The sequence below is a fragment of the Rhinopithecus roxellana genome, chromosome 4 (genome assembly GCF_007565055.1).
Source record: "Rhinopithecus roxellana isolate Shanxi Qingling chromosome 4, ASM756505v1, whole genome shotgun sequence".
Taxonomy (NCBI): domain Eukaryota; kingdom Metazoa; phylum Chordata; class Mammalia; order Primates; family Cercopithecidae; genus Rhinopithecus; species Rhinopithecus roxellana.
Genome location: NC_044552.1, coordinates 157612476 through 157629228, shown reverse-complemented (window position 1 = coordinate 157629228; position 16753 = coordinate 157612476). Strand labels below are relative to the sequence as shown.

The following is a 16753-nucleotide window of genomic DNA, read 5'->3' as shown; positions in this document are numbered from 1 at the left end:
CTCCAGACTGCTGAGAGATCGGGTCCCAGAAGTTCTGGGAGTGGTCGGGTGACCCTGGAACTTTCTTGTTCTGCAGCCCGACCTGGGGCTGACTGCAGAGCAGGCTGCTGGCAGGGACCAAAAGGAGCTCCGCGCCAGGCCTGAGGTTGCGTCCGTCACTCGCGGTCCCAGGCCGGGTCCCTGGCGCTCCCTAGCGCGTAGTCAGGCCGCGTCGCCCGGGCCCCACCGCGCGCCCACCCAGCTGGGTGCGCCGGGCTCGCGGCCGTCCCTCCGGCGACCTGTGGCCCGGGGCTGCTGCGGGCGCCCGGGAAAGGGAGGCGGGGGGCAGGAGGAGCGGCAGCAGCCGGCACCGCGCCAGGGCGAGTGAGGCGGGTGGCGCGGGGGAGGCGGCGGAGTAAAGAGAGGCCGCCGGCTGGGCCCGCGGGTCACTTCGAGGCGCTGGCTGCGGGCGGCAGGCTGCGGGCGGCGGGCGCACCATGCCCTCCTTCGACGAGGCGCTGCAGCGGGCGGGCGAGTTCGGGCGCTTCCAGAGGCGCGTGTTCCTGCTGCTGTGCCTGACGGGCATCACCTTCGCCTTCCTCTTCGTCGGCGTGGTCTTCCTGGGCACGCAGCCCGACCACTACTGGTGCCGCGGGCCAAGTGCCGCGGCGCTGGCTGAGCGATGCGGCTGGAGCCCGGAGGAGGAGTGGAACCGCACGGCACCCGTCTCCCGCGGCCCCGAGCCCCGCGAGCGCCGCGGCCGCTGCCAGCGCTACCTCCTGGAGGCGGCCAACTACAGCGCCGCCGCCACTAGCGCGCTCGGCTGCGCGGACCCACTCGCCGCCTTCCCCAACCGTTCGGCGCCCCTTGTGCCGTGCCGCGGCGGCTGGCGCTACGCCCAGGCCCACTCCACCATCGTCAGCGAGGTAAGGGTGCCCCGGCCCTTTGGAAGCCGGCGGGAGAGGACGATGCTGGCTCCCAGGCGGACACGCCTCGTGTGAGACGCTGGCCGCCAGGGGAGGTCGGTGGAGACGGGACCGGTCGGCTGCCTCTGGGGACAGGCAGGATTCAGCGTACCCTTGGAAGTGCCGCGTCGTAAATGCTGGGAAAAAGCCTTTCATTATTTGCCTGAGCCCGTGAGTTAATGCACAGATAGTTTGGTTTCGAGTGTGAACAAAAACTTTCATCGAAGCCGAGTTCTAGACGCCTGGCGCACGCCTGCTCAAGAAGTCAAAGATCCAGCACCGCGTCATCTTTGAGATGTGCGGGCGCGGTCATTGGAAATTACGGTTTGGCGCGCGATAGGGAACGTCAGTCTGTGGGGCGAGCGACCTTGGCAGATCCGAATTCGCTTGTGGGCTCCAGGGGCAAAGGATAGGGGGAACCAACGTTTGAAGGCAGCGGCAGCTTTTTCCAGTTGCCCAGATGGTTACCCAAAATGCAAGGGGACAAATGTCGAGGTTTTCCCGGGGAAAGGTTTTGGTAAAATTGCTTTCGGGCAAAGAGCAACATCTGAGAGACGCTGGGAAAACTGAAGTACTGCATAAATTTTAGTTTTTTTCTGGTAGTACATCGCAGGAACACAGCGGGAGGGCCACAGCCTTCCAACGCAAATCCCCAACCCATTTACAGGCGGGGGCTGCTGCGGGAGGGGGGAGGGGTGGGCGGAGGCGATCCCCACATGTTGGGCAGTCACTGCATTTGGAAGTTAGGGGAACTTCCTTCACCCTTGGCCTCAGTAATCTGTTTCTGTATCCTTGCTGAAATGGAAGATTGCCTCTCTGCGAGGTCCAGATATAGAGCAGAGTCACTTTGTAATAATCAGAACTCAGAAACGGCCTCAGCTGAGCATGGGTTGCAGGGATGAGCAGCTTTATTGAGCTTTGTCTACAATCACAGCTTAAGTTAATTTAAAAAAATGATTGAATGTGATCAGGTACATTAGGAAAAAAAGATTTGTCCTTTTTTGTGATAAACTTTTAAAAATGGCCTACTTGAATAGTGGGGAAAACACTGGGTTAGTAGGTAGGCTACAGTGCCCTTTCTGCCGCTGTTGCTGTTGGTCTGGTGAGCTTATCTCACTGCAGTTGGGAGTGCCGGTGGTTGCAATTGTGTATGTTTTATAACACCATGTGCTGGTGTGTTAGCACAGTGGATGGCTCTATGCTAAGTGCTCCAGGGATAAAACCCCTGGCAGGACAGCCAGGCGATGTGTATATGTGTTTGGGATCTTTCTCTAATGTCATGTGCTGGTGTGTTAGCACAGTGGATGGCTCTATGCTAAGTGCTCCAGGGATAAAACTGCCTGGCAGGACAGCCAGGCGATGTGTATATGTGTTTGGGATCTTTCTCTAATGTCATGTGCTGGTGTGTTAGCACAGTGGATGGCTCTATGCTAAGTGCTCCAGGGATAAAACTGCCTGGCAGGACGGCCAGGCAATGTGTATGTGTGTTCGGGGTGTTTCTGTAATGCTATAGACAAGTGTGTTAGCACACTGAGTGGCTCTATGCTGAGTTATCTCAGGATAAAACCCTCTGGCAGGACAACCAGGCAATACATGTGTGTTTGGGATCTTTAATTTCTGCTTAATCCGTGGTAAGGCTGAGGACTACTTTATAATCGGTGATGGTCTTGTTAGGGATTTCACAGTCAAAGGGACAGGGCATGGACTTGGGTGAGAGAGGGCATTCTCTCTGCGAGTCACGTCTGTTAGGTGGCTCCTTCCACTCCACTCAGCAGCGCTGCCTAGTGCTTACTTCCCAAGTGAACCAGAAGACCCACATGGAGGGCAGGCAGCTGATTTTTGAAGACATTTAAAGACGAAGAATAAAATGAGCCTCAAAAAGTGCTCAAGTGAGGTTTGCATGAGTGAGCATGATCCATGGAGATCAAAGAAGACAGACATAAAAATCTGTAACTTAATGTTCCCACAGATACTTTGGAAGCATTCTGGGGTTGCAGGGTTACTAGCATTCTGGGGTTACAATAAGGTAATTTTATGAAGATCAGTGGCTCCTAAAATGCGGTGTGCAATGATGGAGGGTCAGGGGCTGGCTCAGTCGCCAGCTGGCTGTATGGCTTGGGTAAGTTACTCGCCCTCTCTGGGATTTTTTCATCTGTAAAATTAGCCATTGGATTCAGCCCTTTACAATGCCCCAAATACCATCAGGGTCACCACCCGGTTACTGTTTGGTGTGCCCAGAACAATGATTCAAAAATCTTTAAGAAAGTAAAATGATATTAGGAATGTACCCCTTAAAACCTCAAAAAAGTTTTTGAAATATATTGGAGAGATTCTGTTTGTTTTGTTTTGTTTTGTTTTGTTTTGAGACAGAGTCTCGCTCTGTCTCCCAAGCTAGAGTGCAGTGGCTCACTGCAAGCTATGCCTCCTAGGTTCACTCCATTCTCCTGCCTCAGCCTCCTGAGTAGCTGGGACTACAGGCGATCGCCACCATGCCCGGCTAATTTTTTGTATTTTTAGTAGAGACGAGTTTTCACCATGTTAGCCAGGATGGTATCAATCCCCTGACCTCATGATCTGCCCACCTCAGCCTCCCAAAGTGCTGGGATCACAGGTGTGAGCCACCGCGCCCGGCCTCTTTTAAATCGCAAATAGTTTTGTGCTTCTTTTGGTTTGTTTTTCACGTTTGGATTCTCAAGAGGAAAACCCCCATCTATTCATAAAGTTCAACTATCCAAAACAAGTCAGCCACTCTCTGAATTCTGCGTAGCTAATTTGCTGTCTTTGGTTCGACTAATTTTTTCCTTTCAAATTCTGTCTGATGAAAGGAACTGTAGTTACATCTTCCACTAACATTATGTATCCAGTGTATTTTTATAAACTTGAAGGCTAATATATAAATCATGCAAAGGGGTGAATTGGGAGAGTTTACAAAGTGGGCGGGATGACCAGACTCCAGAATGCCTCCATATAGCTATAATACTTCATCCATGCACCACGGTGGGAGAGGAATCATTGTCCTGGCGTTACAGAAGAGAAACCTGAGGACCTTCCAGGGTCCCATGCCATTTATGTAGCCAAAATGGATTGAAATCCGGGGGCCTTGATTGTAAGGCAGTCCACTTTCTTCCATAAAGTGGTCAAAATCCTTCAAACAAGTCAATGAAACGTGGTACTCAGATCTCTCACTGTTTATAACCTGCAGAAACCTTGTTGAAATTTTGTATTTATTTTCTTACTATCAAGGTCCTCCAATGGGCTATTTTGTTTCATTTTATGGTGTCAGGATCCACAATCAGCCAGACTGGCAGAAGGGAAGGCTGTGCTTTCATTTGGTGGGAATGGTTCTCTAGCCTCCTGAGGTGCAAGTTGCAAAATAGTCATTTTAATCTCATACACCCTCTTCGCATCTTACAACTTGAGATAGTTCTAAGACACTAAGTCAGAAATCAGTGCCAAGTGCACAGCGCTTTATAGCCGACTCCCCATTCGTGTCTCCCGCTCGAGGCAATGGATTTATCACCTACATTGAACTTCCTCAATGGAGACTTTTCCAATGTCTGAATCTCGGTCTTATCTTGTTGTCAGATATTGGGCAGAATAAAATACGATGTATTGCAGAGAAGCGAGTCTGACCCCCTGTCCCAAATATTTCAATTCGCTGCCCAGGGAGTATCTTCAAGATTGATGTTAGGATTTTTCAATGCTTGCTAATATGCCATGGATGAAGAAAAAGAGCTTCGCCCTAGGCTATCACTCAGAGCAGGGCTTCAGAACACCTTTAAAAATAGACTGAATCACATTTGTTTTTCCTTTTCAGATCATTTTGACTTGGAATCACTTTTTCCCTTCCAGAGGACCCAGCTGAATCTATAAAAACTGAATCCATTGTTTGTTTTTAGTAGAAGAGTGCGTCTTTCCCATACTTTCTGAAACATCAACAATTCAACAAAAATTGTATTTTATGTTGACCCTTGTCCCTCAAAGTACCTAGTCCTTTCTGCTGATGACAACAAAAGTGTTTTAATAGTGTAATAGGCTTTTTAAATTTTGTTTTTTATTTATTTTTATTTTTATTTTTTGACAAAGTCTCGCTGTGTCGCCCAGGCTGGAGTGCAGTGGCGCAATCTCGACTCACTGCAACCTTGCCTCCCGGGTTCAAGCAATTCTCCTGCCTCAGCCTCCCGAGTAGATGGGATTACAGGTGTCCGCCACCCCGCCTGGCTAATTTTTGTATTTTTAGTAGAGACAGGAGTTCACCATATTGGCCAGGCTGGTCTAAAACTCCCGACCTCAGGTGATCTGCCTGCCTCGGCCTCCCAAAGTGCTGGGATTACAGGCGTGAGCCACTGCACCTGGCCTAATTAGTTTATTTTTAAACGGAATGAAAGCAGGACTCGAGTGAACGAGTGAACAGCCACCCCACTAGGTGTCTGATTCTTGGTCTAGGCAGCAGAATGGCCAGATTCATGCAGCAATGCTTTCTGGACCGCAGAACAAGGAAAATATTTAAAATAAAGATCTTCATTATGAGAGTATGCAAGTGTATCTCCCGCTCCTCTCTGGCAGCTGATATTTTGGATTATCAACAGCAGTTCAGCTGAGGTTTATTTAGCATTTGTTATATTGTAGGCACTGGGCTAGGCTGGGGATAGAAAGATACATGAGTCTTTCTCCAAACAGTGTGAAGCTTGGCAGGGAAAATTGCGGAGATAATGTGATGACAGTGGCTGTGGGTGCGGTAAAGGGTACCACCCTCTGATGGGACAGAGGGGTGAACTGGGGCAGAAAGTACATTGACCTTAACCTCAGCCTCAGAGTACAAGGAGTCCAAGAGGAAAATATGAGGGAAAAGATGTTCCATTCTCACACCCTCTCATCTTCATTATTTCCTCTGCACCCATTTATTTTGTGCCTTCAGGGGCAGTGGTTGGTGCGCATTCTTGGGTCGCACATACAGGGTTTGGAATCAAAAGATGAGTGTTGGAGTTCAGGAATTTTTCTTTTTCACAAACATCTAGGGCCCTTTCAGATGGTCCATGGACCACACAGAGAGACGAGCTGGGTGTTTCTTAATGAGGAGCATGACAAGAATATAATGACTGGGAGAGAAGTGCTAGTTCCACCAAGCACACCCTGGAGACTCTCGGGGGGGACATTATCCCTTTATCCTCAGACAGGGATCCCAAATCTTATCAGGTGAAATGCTGCTGCTTATTTTCAGAAAGCTTTGAGCTCTCCAGGGATGGGCAACTGATGATAAAATCCTGGGATTAATTGGGGAGCGGGGAAGCCCACAGCTGAACCACATTTTCTGGGAATCTTGGTAAACCTCAGAAAGGAGCTTTGGGCAAAGGTAGGGGACTCCAACAGATGTTGCAGAGACATCTGTACTTTTGGACCCACGGGTTATTTTTGGCATTGGCATCTTAGTAGAGTGGAAAGAATACACATGTCCTTTGGTGTCAGATAAATCTTGTCCTAAATCCCAGCTCCTCTATTTATTAACCTGAAGGGCAAGTCAACTGAGCATCTGCCTGAGCCTCAGTTTCCTCAGCACTAGAACGGGTGCAAGAATGCCAGCCTTAGCAACTGGCTTGAAATATGCATGCAAAGTGCCTGCCATTGTGCCTGGTCATAGGTTGCACTCAGTACGGTTGGTTCCTGTGAACACATAAAGACCCTTAAGCCAGGTGGGAGTTGGGAGGGAGGGAAGGAACAGGCTATGGGCCAGATTTGACCCTGGAGCTGTAAGTTCGCTGATCCCTGGTCTAGCATAATAAATCACTGATAAATTTGTCTTAAATATAAATAGTCAAACCCTTGGCCAGGTGTGGTGGTTCATGCCTGTAATCCCAGGAGTCTGAGGCCAGCCTAGGCAACATAGTGAGACTCCATCTATACAAAGATTTTTTTTTTTTTTTTTTTTTTTTTGAGACGGAGTCTCACTCTGTCACCCAGGCTGGAGTGCAGTGGCCAGATCTCGGCTCACTGCAAGCTCCGCCTCCCGGGTTTACACCATTCTCCTGCCTCAGCCTCCCCAGTAGCTGGGACTACAGGTGCTCGCCACCTCGCCCGGCTAGTTTTTTTGTATTTTTTTAGTAGAGACGGGGTTTCACCGGGTTAGCCAGGATGGTCTCGATCTCCTGACCTCGTGGTGCGCCCGTCTCGGCCTCCCAAAGTGCTGGGATTACAGGCTTGAGCCACCGCACCCGGCCTATACAAAGATATTTTAAAAATAAAAAAAAAAAAAATTAGCCGAGTGTGGTGATGCATGCCTGTAGTCCTATCTACTCGGGAGGTTGAACCCAGGAGGTTGAACTATGCCACTGTACTCCAGCCTGGGTGACAGAGGAAGACTCTGTCTCTGAAAAATAAAATATCTCGGACACTAATTTGCTCTAGAGGCTGAGAATACCAATACTTTCCCGTGGACCCCACAGATAGGTCATATTTCCCAGCTTCCCTTGAAGTTAGAGAAGCCACATGTCTGAGGCTTGGTCAACAATGTTGGGGAAGCGAATGTGGAACTGGAGCCAGAGCGACCTTTCTCCTGCAGTCCCTAGAGGATGGTGGAGTTCTTACATGGAAGGATATGGGTTCCTGGAAGCATGCAAGGAGGGCAGGAGCCCCATACTTCCCCTCCCCACCAATTCATCTGCACAGGAATATGGGATTGCGAATAAGAAATAAGCTTTATTGTGTTACACAACTGAAACTTGGGAGATTGCTTGTTGCAGCTCTTACTGTTAGGCTGCTCTGACTCATACAGCATTTTAGTGTGCTTCCTGGTAGGGCACAGGTCACAAGGCTGCAGGCACCTGATAAAATGGTATGCAGGCTGGTGCCTCTAAGAGCATCCTCCCCTGGGTCTGGTACACAAGGTCTCCGTGCCTCCACCCCATGTCTCCGCCTATAGAGGCTTTTCCCTCTCTGGGGACCCGGGGCTCCCACTCTCCAGGAGGTCACCCTGGGACACGTGCCACAGCTGTCCTCCCCTTGGGCTCTTGTGTGCGCTATTTCCTTTCCTTTCCTCAAAATACCTGTCTTTCCTCGGCCGGGCGCAGTGGCTCACACCTGTAATCCCAGCACTTTGGGAGGCAGAGGTGGGCAGATCACAAGGTCAGGAGATCGAGACCATCCTGGCTAACACCATGAAACCCCGTCTGTACTAAAAAAAATACAAAAACAATTTGTGGGGCGTGGTGGCGGGCACCTGCAGTCCCAGCTACTGGGGAGGCTGAGGCAGGAGAATGGAGTGAATCCGGGAGGCAGAGCTTGCAATGAGCCGAGATGGCGCCACTGCACTCCAGCCTGGGCGACAGAGCGAGACTGTGTCTCAAAAAACAAAACAAAACAAAACAAAAAACAAACAAAAAAACCCTGTCTTTCCTCATGAGGCTGTTCCATTTTGTACCTTTACACACACCTATTCCAGAAACACCTGCCCCACTGCCACCTCCACCCAGCGCTGGGCTTGGCTTCGTTTCTCTGTCTAGCTGCCTTTGCTGTACTCATTTTGTGCTCACTGCCTCATCAGACTCTGGGGCGCTGGAGGCCGGCACTCTGTCCTCGGAGCCTAATGCAGTGTTTGGCAAATATTTGTTATTAAATTAATGAATGAATGAGAAAGGGATTCCTTGGCACATGTAATGCTTTTTATGACCATGGCTAGACCAACCCTGGAACTGGCTTTCAGAGATTAACCCAGGCCGTCTACCGATGGTGTTGCTTCCTGTTGACCTCTAACGCCAATTCCTTGCGTCATCATTAGCCTTGCATCCACGAGGTGTGATCAGTCACAGGGTGAACAATCATCGCGGCCGTGGCCCCCCACAGACCTCTGGAGCAGGGGGAAAACAGGCCTCCACTTCACTCGAGTCCTATCTGCTCATGGAGTCTGTGTCCGCAGAATCTTAATGTAGGGGATGTGACCTGGAACATGAAAGGAACAGGAAGGAATAGAACTGCTGGCTCTTTGGGGCCATAATTTTAATGTGCTGACGTCCATTGGGCCGAAGAGACTTTTCCCAGCTGTCCTGGCACTGCACAGTAGTCTGTGTCATCAGCCGAGCCTGCTCCAGGGCAGTTGGGCACAGGTGCAAGGCCCGGTGCAGTGAGGAGCACTGAGGGGCCTGGGCTGAGCAGCTCCCAGGGCGCAGCGCTGCCCACTTCATGGCTGTGGAGTGGGGAGCAAACACCACCTACCTTCCAAAACAGAATAAAACGTTTCCAACATTCTGCCCCAGTTTCCCCCCCACTCTTAAACCATAACCAAGAAAGGAAGTTTATTTATATTCTGTGAGGAAAAAGCAAAGTTTTAATGGTCTTTGGTGTAGCTTTTTAAAGTGATAAATGACTGTTGAGCTTGTCAAATGATGGCTAATACTGTTTTATCTGGGTCAGGTCAGTAACAACTTTTTAAGGGTTACCATGCTCTTACTTCTCTTTGTGTTGGTAATTAAACAAAATAACTCTGTGGCTAGTACTTGTGTGATAATAGAGAAAATTAGTGAGGGGTGAAGTGTAGGGGCTTAGAAGAAAGTGAATAAATAAATGTGATTTACACAATTCTGGGGCAGGCATCCGTCCCACCTTCCTTAACATCTACTCTGGATCCTAGTGCCCTGTAGAGTCCAAGGAGGGGACTTGTCCTCAGCTGTGAGCATGGTGGAAACCGCTGGACAGAACAAGGATAGGCACAAGCCTGGACCTGAGAAACAAAAGCACCTACTCTGCTTTCAAACTCAGTTCTGGAAGGGCAGGTGACCTCTCTCATAGGATCGCTATAGGGCACCAGCAATGGAAATAACCAAGTGATAAGCAAGTCTTTCCATGTTAACAGAGACCACTGGTCCCAACATGGCAAAGTGTCTCAGAGGCCTTTCCCAGTTGCTGCGTCTGCCCAGCATACGCACAGGATGGCTCTGATTTCATGGCACGTCTGCCAACGGGAAGCTTTGGGCAACCGACAGCACAGAATGAAAGACAACATGTGTGTTTCCAGGCTAGTGGGGAGGGACGTCGTAAGCTGATGCTTCTGAGACAGAAACCGAAGGGACAAGGTGCCAGGAGCTCCTCTACTAAAAACTGTTGGTGGCACATTTGTGGGGATTAAGCGGTCGTGGTGAAAACAGCCTGCACGTTTAATATTGATGATGTTTTAAAAAGCAATCACTGCAAATATCTGTTGAGAAACGAATGCCTTTAATTGTTCACAAATGAATATTTTAATGCAAATACCCATAGAGAAGTTGCCTGGATAGTTAAAAACATTAACTATTCAAGGTAGAGGAGGAAATTAGATTGAAACTAATTCAGATTAATTTGGCATCAACTTTAAAAAAAAATCAAATATATAAATGTCCAAGTTATTAGGGTGTAAGGAGGTGTTCCAGGAACCTTTCCCACAGAGGTTCTTGATCTTCCTGTGTGGCAGTTAGTGGGAAATTGTGTGACAAATTTATCACATCTTTTGTCAGCCCCTAGCGTCCTTGTAAGATGGCTACAATTCCCTTTCCAGTCTGTATCTAATAGAGCATACACAATAATTTTTATTTTAAATCCAACCAAGTTGAATACATTATAAAACCAAATAAAATTGTCTTTCTAGTTATCAACTCCAGAGATCATTAGATAATAACAATTTATTGTTGCAAAGTTTTGTGAAAAAATGATCAAATTTTAGATCCAAACTGGTTTAGTGTAGTGTATTGCTAAGGCAAATAGGTGGCTAAGAACGTAGACTTCCTAGTTTTGTGGATATAAGCAAATGGCTGAATTTGAGGGTTTCTGAGCTCTGGACTAGCCCAGTCCTGAGATTTCCCTGGTTTTAGGGGGAATACGTATGTAAATAAGGCATTCAAAGTGCTTGTCCTGTCGTCTGAGATATGTAAGTAGCTGGTGATGATCATAGATGCTGACAACAGATACTGAGGAAGTTGACTCAGAGAGGTAGCTTGGGCTTGGAAATTCAGGCAGATGGCAAGCCCCTAGGGCTGAGGGAAGTAGGCTTTAGGCAGGGCACCAAGATTCCAATACTAAGGATGTGGCCGGGGTCCACTCTCAGGAGCTGGTATAAACTGGAGCTTGGTAATGAAAACTAGGGAAAGGCCCAGGGTAGAAGTCAGAGCTACCTGATTTGGCAAGATTTCTCAAGCCCCCATGGATTCAGTTGTGATATAGAGTGAGCAATCTCCCCCATCCAGGTGGCTCTGGGGACAAATGAGAAACATGCAGGAACTGCTGAGCATGTGGAAGGTTCTGGGCACATGCCAGTCCCCTCCTTCTTGCTCTTTGTCACTACCTGTAGTGCCCAAGTCCTCCCCTTGCCTGGTCTGGTCTGGGGTTGCTGGACGTAGACTCGCTCAGAACCCCACACTTCTTTCCAATTGCAGTCTGAGCAGAGGAACGCTGGGACAGAGCCCTGGACTTTCCTAAAACCAGGAAATCCCAGGACAGGACTAGATCAGAGCTCAGTGGGGGCTGAAGACTCAGCTGTGGGACTGCGGGACTTGAACTCCATCCCATGTTTTCTCATGAGCCTGGAAATCTTTCAATAAATATGGACAACAAAAGGTGCCCCAAAGGTGCCTTATGGTGGTTAGAAAGGCACCCATCTGGCTCATGCCTATGTTCTAGTTGGGTCAATAAGACAAATTTGCCTTAGGTTGTTGGTGGGCAGTTGCAATGGTCCTATAGGCAATGAAAACATCAGATCACAGTTTGCTTGTGCTGCTACGAGAATCTGACCTCAAAGAAAATACTCCCCCAACCCAAATCCAAATCTATGAAATGAAGACACAGCAGTTATGGTGGGGCAGTTAATTATGAATGTTGAGCTTTAGGTTAGGGTTGAGGTAAATTTGGACTAAAGTGCTTTATATAGTGAGCATTCCAATTCTCATAATATTGAATAGACACTAAAACTTAATTCATGAGAGTAGTCTAATATCCAATGGGAACAAAATGCCATGTTATAATATACTCCATTTATGCTTACAGTTATCAGTATTCATTTCCTGCTCAGAAACTTGTTTTCTTCCTTAATTACCAGAAAACATAGTACATTTAATAATGAATCATACTAAATTTAAAATTAGGGAAAGAGAGCTTATGGTGTTCAGCAAAAAGGGATATATCAAAAAAAGACATCTTAGCATCTGGATTTTTTGGCCAAAAGGAGACCCTGCAGTTTCATTAATGGTCTACATCAAACAGGCTATGTTATGAAGCAATAGAAAGCTGTAATTAAATCTAGCCTTATGGATTTGATACGTCACAAAACCAGGAGATAAAAGCAACAGAAAATCCGTGATAGGGTTGAAATCCAACCTTGTTCAAGAAGCAGTCACAATGGACTCTGCTGACCTATATTCTATATACTCTGCATTTCAACAGGTAGTCTATGTTTGAACAGTGATTTTTTTTATATGTGAAGATTTTCTGTAAAGAACTGTAATAACATTTGTAAACAGAGTCTAAGAAAGATTAATTATGACTCCTTTTTTGGATTTCACATTGGTATAGCATGAACTTTAACTCATTATCTTATTACAACTATTAGAGGAATTGTAAAAACGTTATTTCATATACTTTTCAAGTATTTATAATCAGTATTCTTTTTATAATAGTTTTCAATTCCTATTTGATAGCATGCTATACAATGATTTTTCCTTACTAAACTTTCATAGACAGTTCACTTAAATGATTTTTCTTTTTTTAAACCATACAACCTGTCAAAGTATAAAAGATAAATACAAGCGACTGGGCGCAGTGGCTCATGCCTGTAATCCCAGCACTTTGGGAGGCCGAAGTGGGTGGATCACCTGAGGTCAGGAGTTTGAGACCAGCCTGGACAACATGGTGAAACCCTGTCTCTACTAAAAATACAAAAATTAGTCAGCCGTGGTAGCAGGCTCCTGTAATCCCAGCTACTCAGGAGGCTGAGGCAGGAGAATCGCTTGAACCGAAGAGGTGGAGGTTGCAGTGAGCCGAAACCACACCATTGCACTCCAGCCTGAGCAATAAGAGCAAGACTCTGTCTTAAAAAAAAGATACATACAAGCTACAAATTATTTGAATTACTCTATATTGATCTCCCTTTTCATTCTCTCAGTCTCTTTTTATTAAACCTCTTTCCCTTAAGAAAATAAACAAACAACAACTACTAGAAAAGCTTCAAAGTCCAGCATTAGTCAAATTGAAGTACTCTCCTGACCCAGAAAACATCGTCCAAAAAAGTACATTTCAAGGCCACCTTTCCTAAACCAGTCTCAGGAAGGTCCATGCTGTATTTCCCTTTGCAAAAGCATTTAAGTTAATGCTGATATAAGATTTGTATTTATTAACTTCCCCTCCCCCTGCAAAATGTAGTCTTTTTACCTTAACCTATTATTGACTTGGTGACAAAATATAGGGTGATCATGGAGCTGGGAACCATGTTCCTATTTGTCATCAGTTAAAGGAAAGAAGAGGCAAAGGGAGTTATTCTAACATTTATATGGAAGAATAAAGGCCCAGAAGCAGGTAAATCATTTTAAAAGAGGGGGTAGGGAGTAAGAGGAGGGCTTCCTCTACCAGAAATTAAAGTGAAATTCTAAGCCAAAGTAATCAGAACACATGGTATTGGAACAAGAACAGACAAGTGGACCAATGGACAGATCAGAGCACTCAGAAACTGACTTCACCCAGGGGAACATCATATATAGTAAGGATGGCCCCATAAGTCCATGGGGAGAGGATGGATTGTTGGCTAACTGGTGTTGAGAAAAGTAATGACTCATCGGATATGGAGAATAATCAATCCACCTATCCCCATGTACAAAAGTGGACTCGAAGGGGGTTGAAGACTTAAATGTCAAAGTAAACGGTAATATTAATGAAGGAACATATAGAGAAACATGACAAGGTCAGGGAAAGACTTTTAAAGAAAAGTATAAGCCAAAAATGGATTATCTAGATTAGATCAGATTTCTGTCTCATGACAGATACCATTAGCAGAGTTAATTGGATGTGACAGTGATACTGAGTAGAGCCATACTACTCTAATCAGGGTCATTATGGGAGTTATACAATGCATACCAAAGGCTTCAATAATGTTCACTGTGTGCTCAACACTGCTATAGACACTTGACATCTGTTCAACTCAATCCTACCCACTTGATGAGGTAAGTGCCATTTTCGTAGATATTTTTTAGAGGAGGAAGGAAGATACAGAGAGATTAAATAACTTGGCCAGAATCTGGAGCTGCAGGATAGGAGAGTTGGAAAAGAAATTGCAATGTCTGAACCAACAAGTAATTAACTGACATCTCTAGAATAGGAAAAGAAGTTCTGTAAATCAACAAGTAAAAGATAGCAAGTCTTGCAGAGGAATCAAAAAAGGATAGAGATAGTTTTCATGAGAAGAAACTTCTCGAAAAGACCACTAAGCACATGAAGAAATGCGTGTGTCTGGGGAGTTTTCCCTTTCTAATACTAGGTCAGCTTCTGTCTGGTAACTTGAGAGTACAATGGAACATCATTTAAAGTGACCTGTGGCATACACCTGTGCCTCACAGGCTAAATACATCCTAAGTGTGCTAATACTGCAGATACTTTGATCCCCTTAGGACAGTTGACCCAAGCCTTCCCAGGAGCTGTTTACCTGTGGGTGTCACCTGGCTGCAAAACGGGGATGAACAATGCACAGATTTCAGGGCTCACCCAGGGATGCTGCGACCCCAGAACACGTCACATGGAAGATGCCTCTCAGTTTCCATCTGAAAAACCTGGTATTAATCCGATAATTCAATCACCAAATTTAGTAGTTGCATTCCCCAGATTTTCTTTTGGATAATGCACAGTTTGTAGGATGCTTTTATGTGTTCTCAGGTTCAGAATTTCAGGGATTGCTTCTGTCTTCAAGGAGCACATCAGCTTCCTGGATAGGAAGAGAAGGTAGCAGACGTGTCTAAAACCCTCTGCGGGACTCTGCTCTGGCGGCTTTTTCTTTTCTTTCTTTCTTTTTTGTTTTTTTTTTGAGACGGAGTCTCGCTCTGTCGCCCAGGCTGGAGTGCAGTGGCGCGGTCTCAGCTCGCTGCAAGCTCCGCCTCCCGGATTCACGCCAATTCTCCTGCCTCAGCCTTGCAAGTAGCTGGGACTGCAGGTGCCCGCCACCACGCCAGGCTATTTTTTTTTCTTTGTAGTTTTAGTAGAGACGGGATTTCACCGTGTTAACCAGGATGGTCTCGATCTCCTGACCTCGTGATCCGCCCACCTCGGCCTCCCAAAGTGCTGGGATTACAGGCGTGAGCCACCGCGCCCGGCCTGCTCTGGTGGTTTTCTGGGTAGGCGCAGGCTTGCCTGAAACCAAACGCTCTGGCCTCTTACCACTTTCCTTTTTAGGTCACCCTTTCCGTTTGTCTTTTTGGTTCTTTAGCATGGTAGTGTCTCCATGTGAGTTTCCAGGGAAGCAGAGGCTGAAGCCAGGGCGTGGAAGCTGTTTCATGCGTTAGACTCTCCGGGGAACCGCCACAGAGAGGGGACTGAGCGGCACCGCGGGATGTCCAAAGAGGCCGGGCCCCAGTGGGTGGGGGCAGGCCAGACAGTGCAGTGGGGGAGAGGAGGAAAACTCTGTCCAAGGCATGAGCCTTCTGGCATTGGGGGTTCCCCCACGCTCCGGCGCCCGGAGGGGACCCAGGCCGCCCCAGCGTGGAATCCTGCGCCCAGGAGCAGTGGGGCAGGAGGTCCGAGCTCAAGGTGGTGCCGGCAGCTGGGCGCTCAGAGCTCCGACAGGGCTGGGCCGGGCCAGGGAGCCAGAGAACGTCCCATCCAGGGACCCAGGGATCCTTCACTCCTGCCAGGGTCTCCTTTGGGCCGACGGAGACGGAGATATCTCTAACTGAGCGCAGGCAGCCCTGGAGCCCGCTGAGAGCTGAGGCTAGGTTGGGCTTCCGGGGGTGCAGGCAGCTATATGAGGCAGACATGGGGCATCGTGCCCCAGTGCGCACAGTGTTGCCAAGGAGCAGAAAGAGAGGGTCTTGGCCTAAACCCGGTGGAAGTTCCGAGAAGAGGCTGGAAGGGGGCGATGTGTCCAGCAGGAGCTGGGATGAGCCAAGGCTGGAAGAGCAGGTGGGAGTTTCAGGTGAGGGAAGTGACCTGGAAGCGGAGCAGAGGTTGGAGCCGGCCCCTGCTGGGCCTAGTCTGGCTTCTGTTGTGACCCCTTGTCTAGGAAGATCCCATCGCGAAGGCCTCCTGCGTCCCACGTGACCGGCACACCTGTGAGGCAGGACGCTCTGACTCCGGCCCCGTGCCCCTCTTTAGGGGCACGAGCTTCTCCCAGGGGCAGGCAGCCTGCTCACAAGAGCAGGGCCCTCCTGGATGAAGCCTCAGGCTCCGGTTGTCTCCCCTGGCAGACGTGTGCCCAGCTCAGATTCACCTGCAGATGGCTCTGAATGCTGGATGGGACCAGGTTGGGGTTTTCCTGTGGCCTGGGGTGAGTCCCAGCAAGCCACCACCATCCTTGCCCACTCCCCACAGGACAGAGCACAGACCCTGTCCCTGATCCTCCCAGGCCACACTCTGCAGAATGCTGCTTCTCTGTTTCCAAGCGCCTGCATGTCTTGCATCCGCTGCCACCATCTTTTGTCCGCCTGAAGGGGCAGCTCCATAAACCTTACTTAGACATGTCCCTGACCCCAGCACAGTGGCTGCCTTCAAACCCGCCTTTGTCTGTGGGGGTTTTTCCTTGATGACTCTGTTCAGCATGCCGGCCCTACTTTCTTCTGCTTGCATCTGGGGCTTTCCCAGCCTAACCAGCTGTCCCCACT

The 16753-nt window shown here is 48.2% G+C and overlaps 1 protein-coding gene across 2 annotated transcripts in view; it reads left to right on the top strand.

The window, feature by feature from the left end:
* The first annotated feature begins 302 nt into the window (after nucleotides 1-302).
* The window catches only part of SLC22A3 (solute carrier family 22 member 3), a 106240-nt gene continuing 89789 nt past the window's right edge, over nucleotides 303-16753 (top strand). For both annotated transcript variants that reach the window (XM_030929437.1, XM_030929435.1), the window contains exon 1: nucleotides 303-905. In XM_030929437.1, the coding sequence (XP_030785297.1) occupies nucleotides 477-905 (429 nt within the window). In that variant the 5' untranslated portion in view covers nucleotides 303-476. The remainder of the gene's footprint in view (nucleotides 906-16753) is intronic.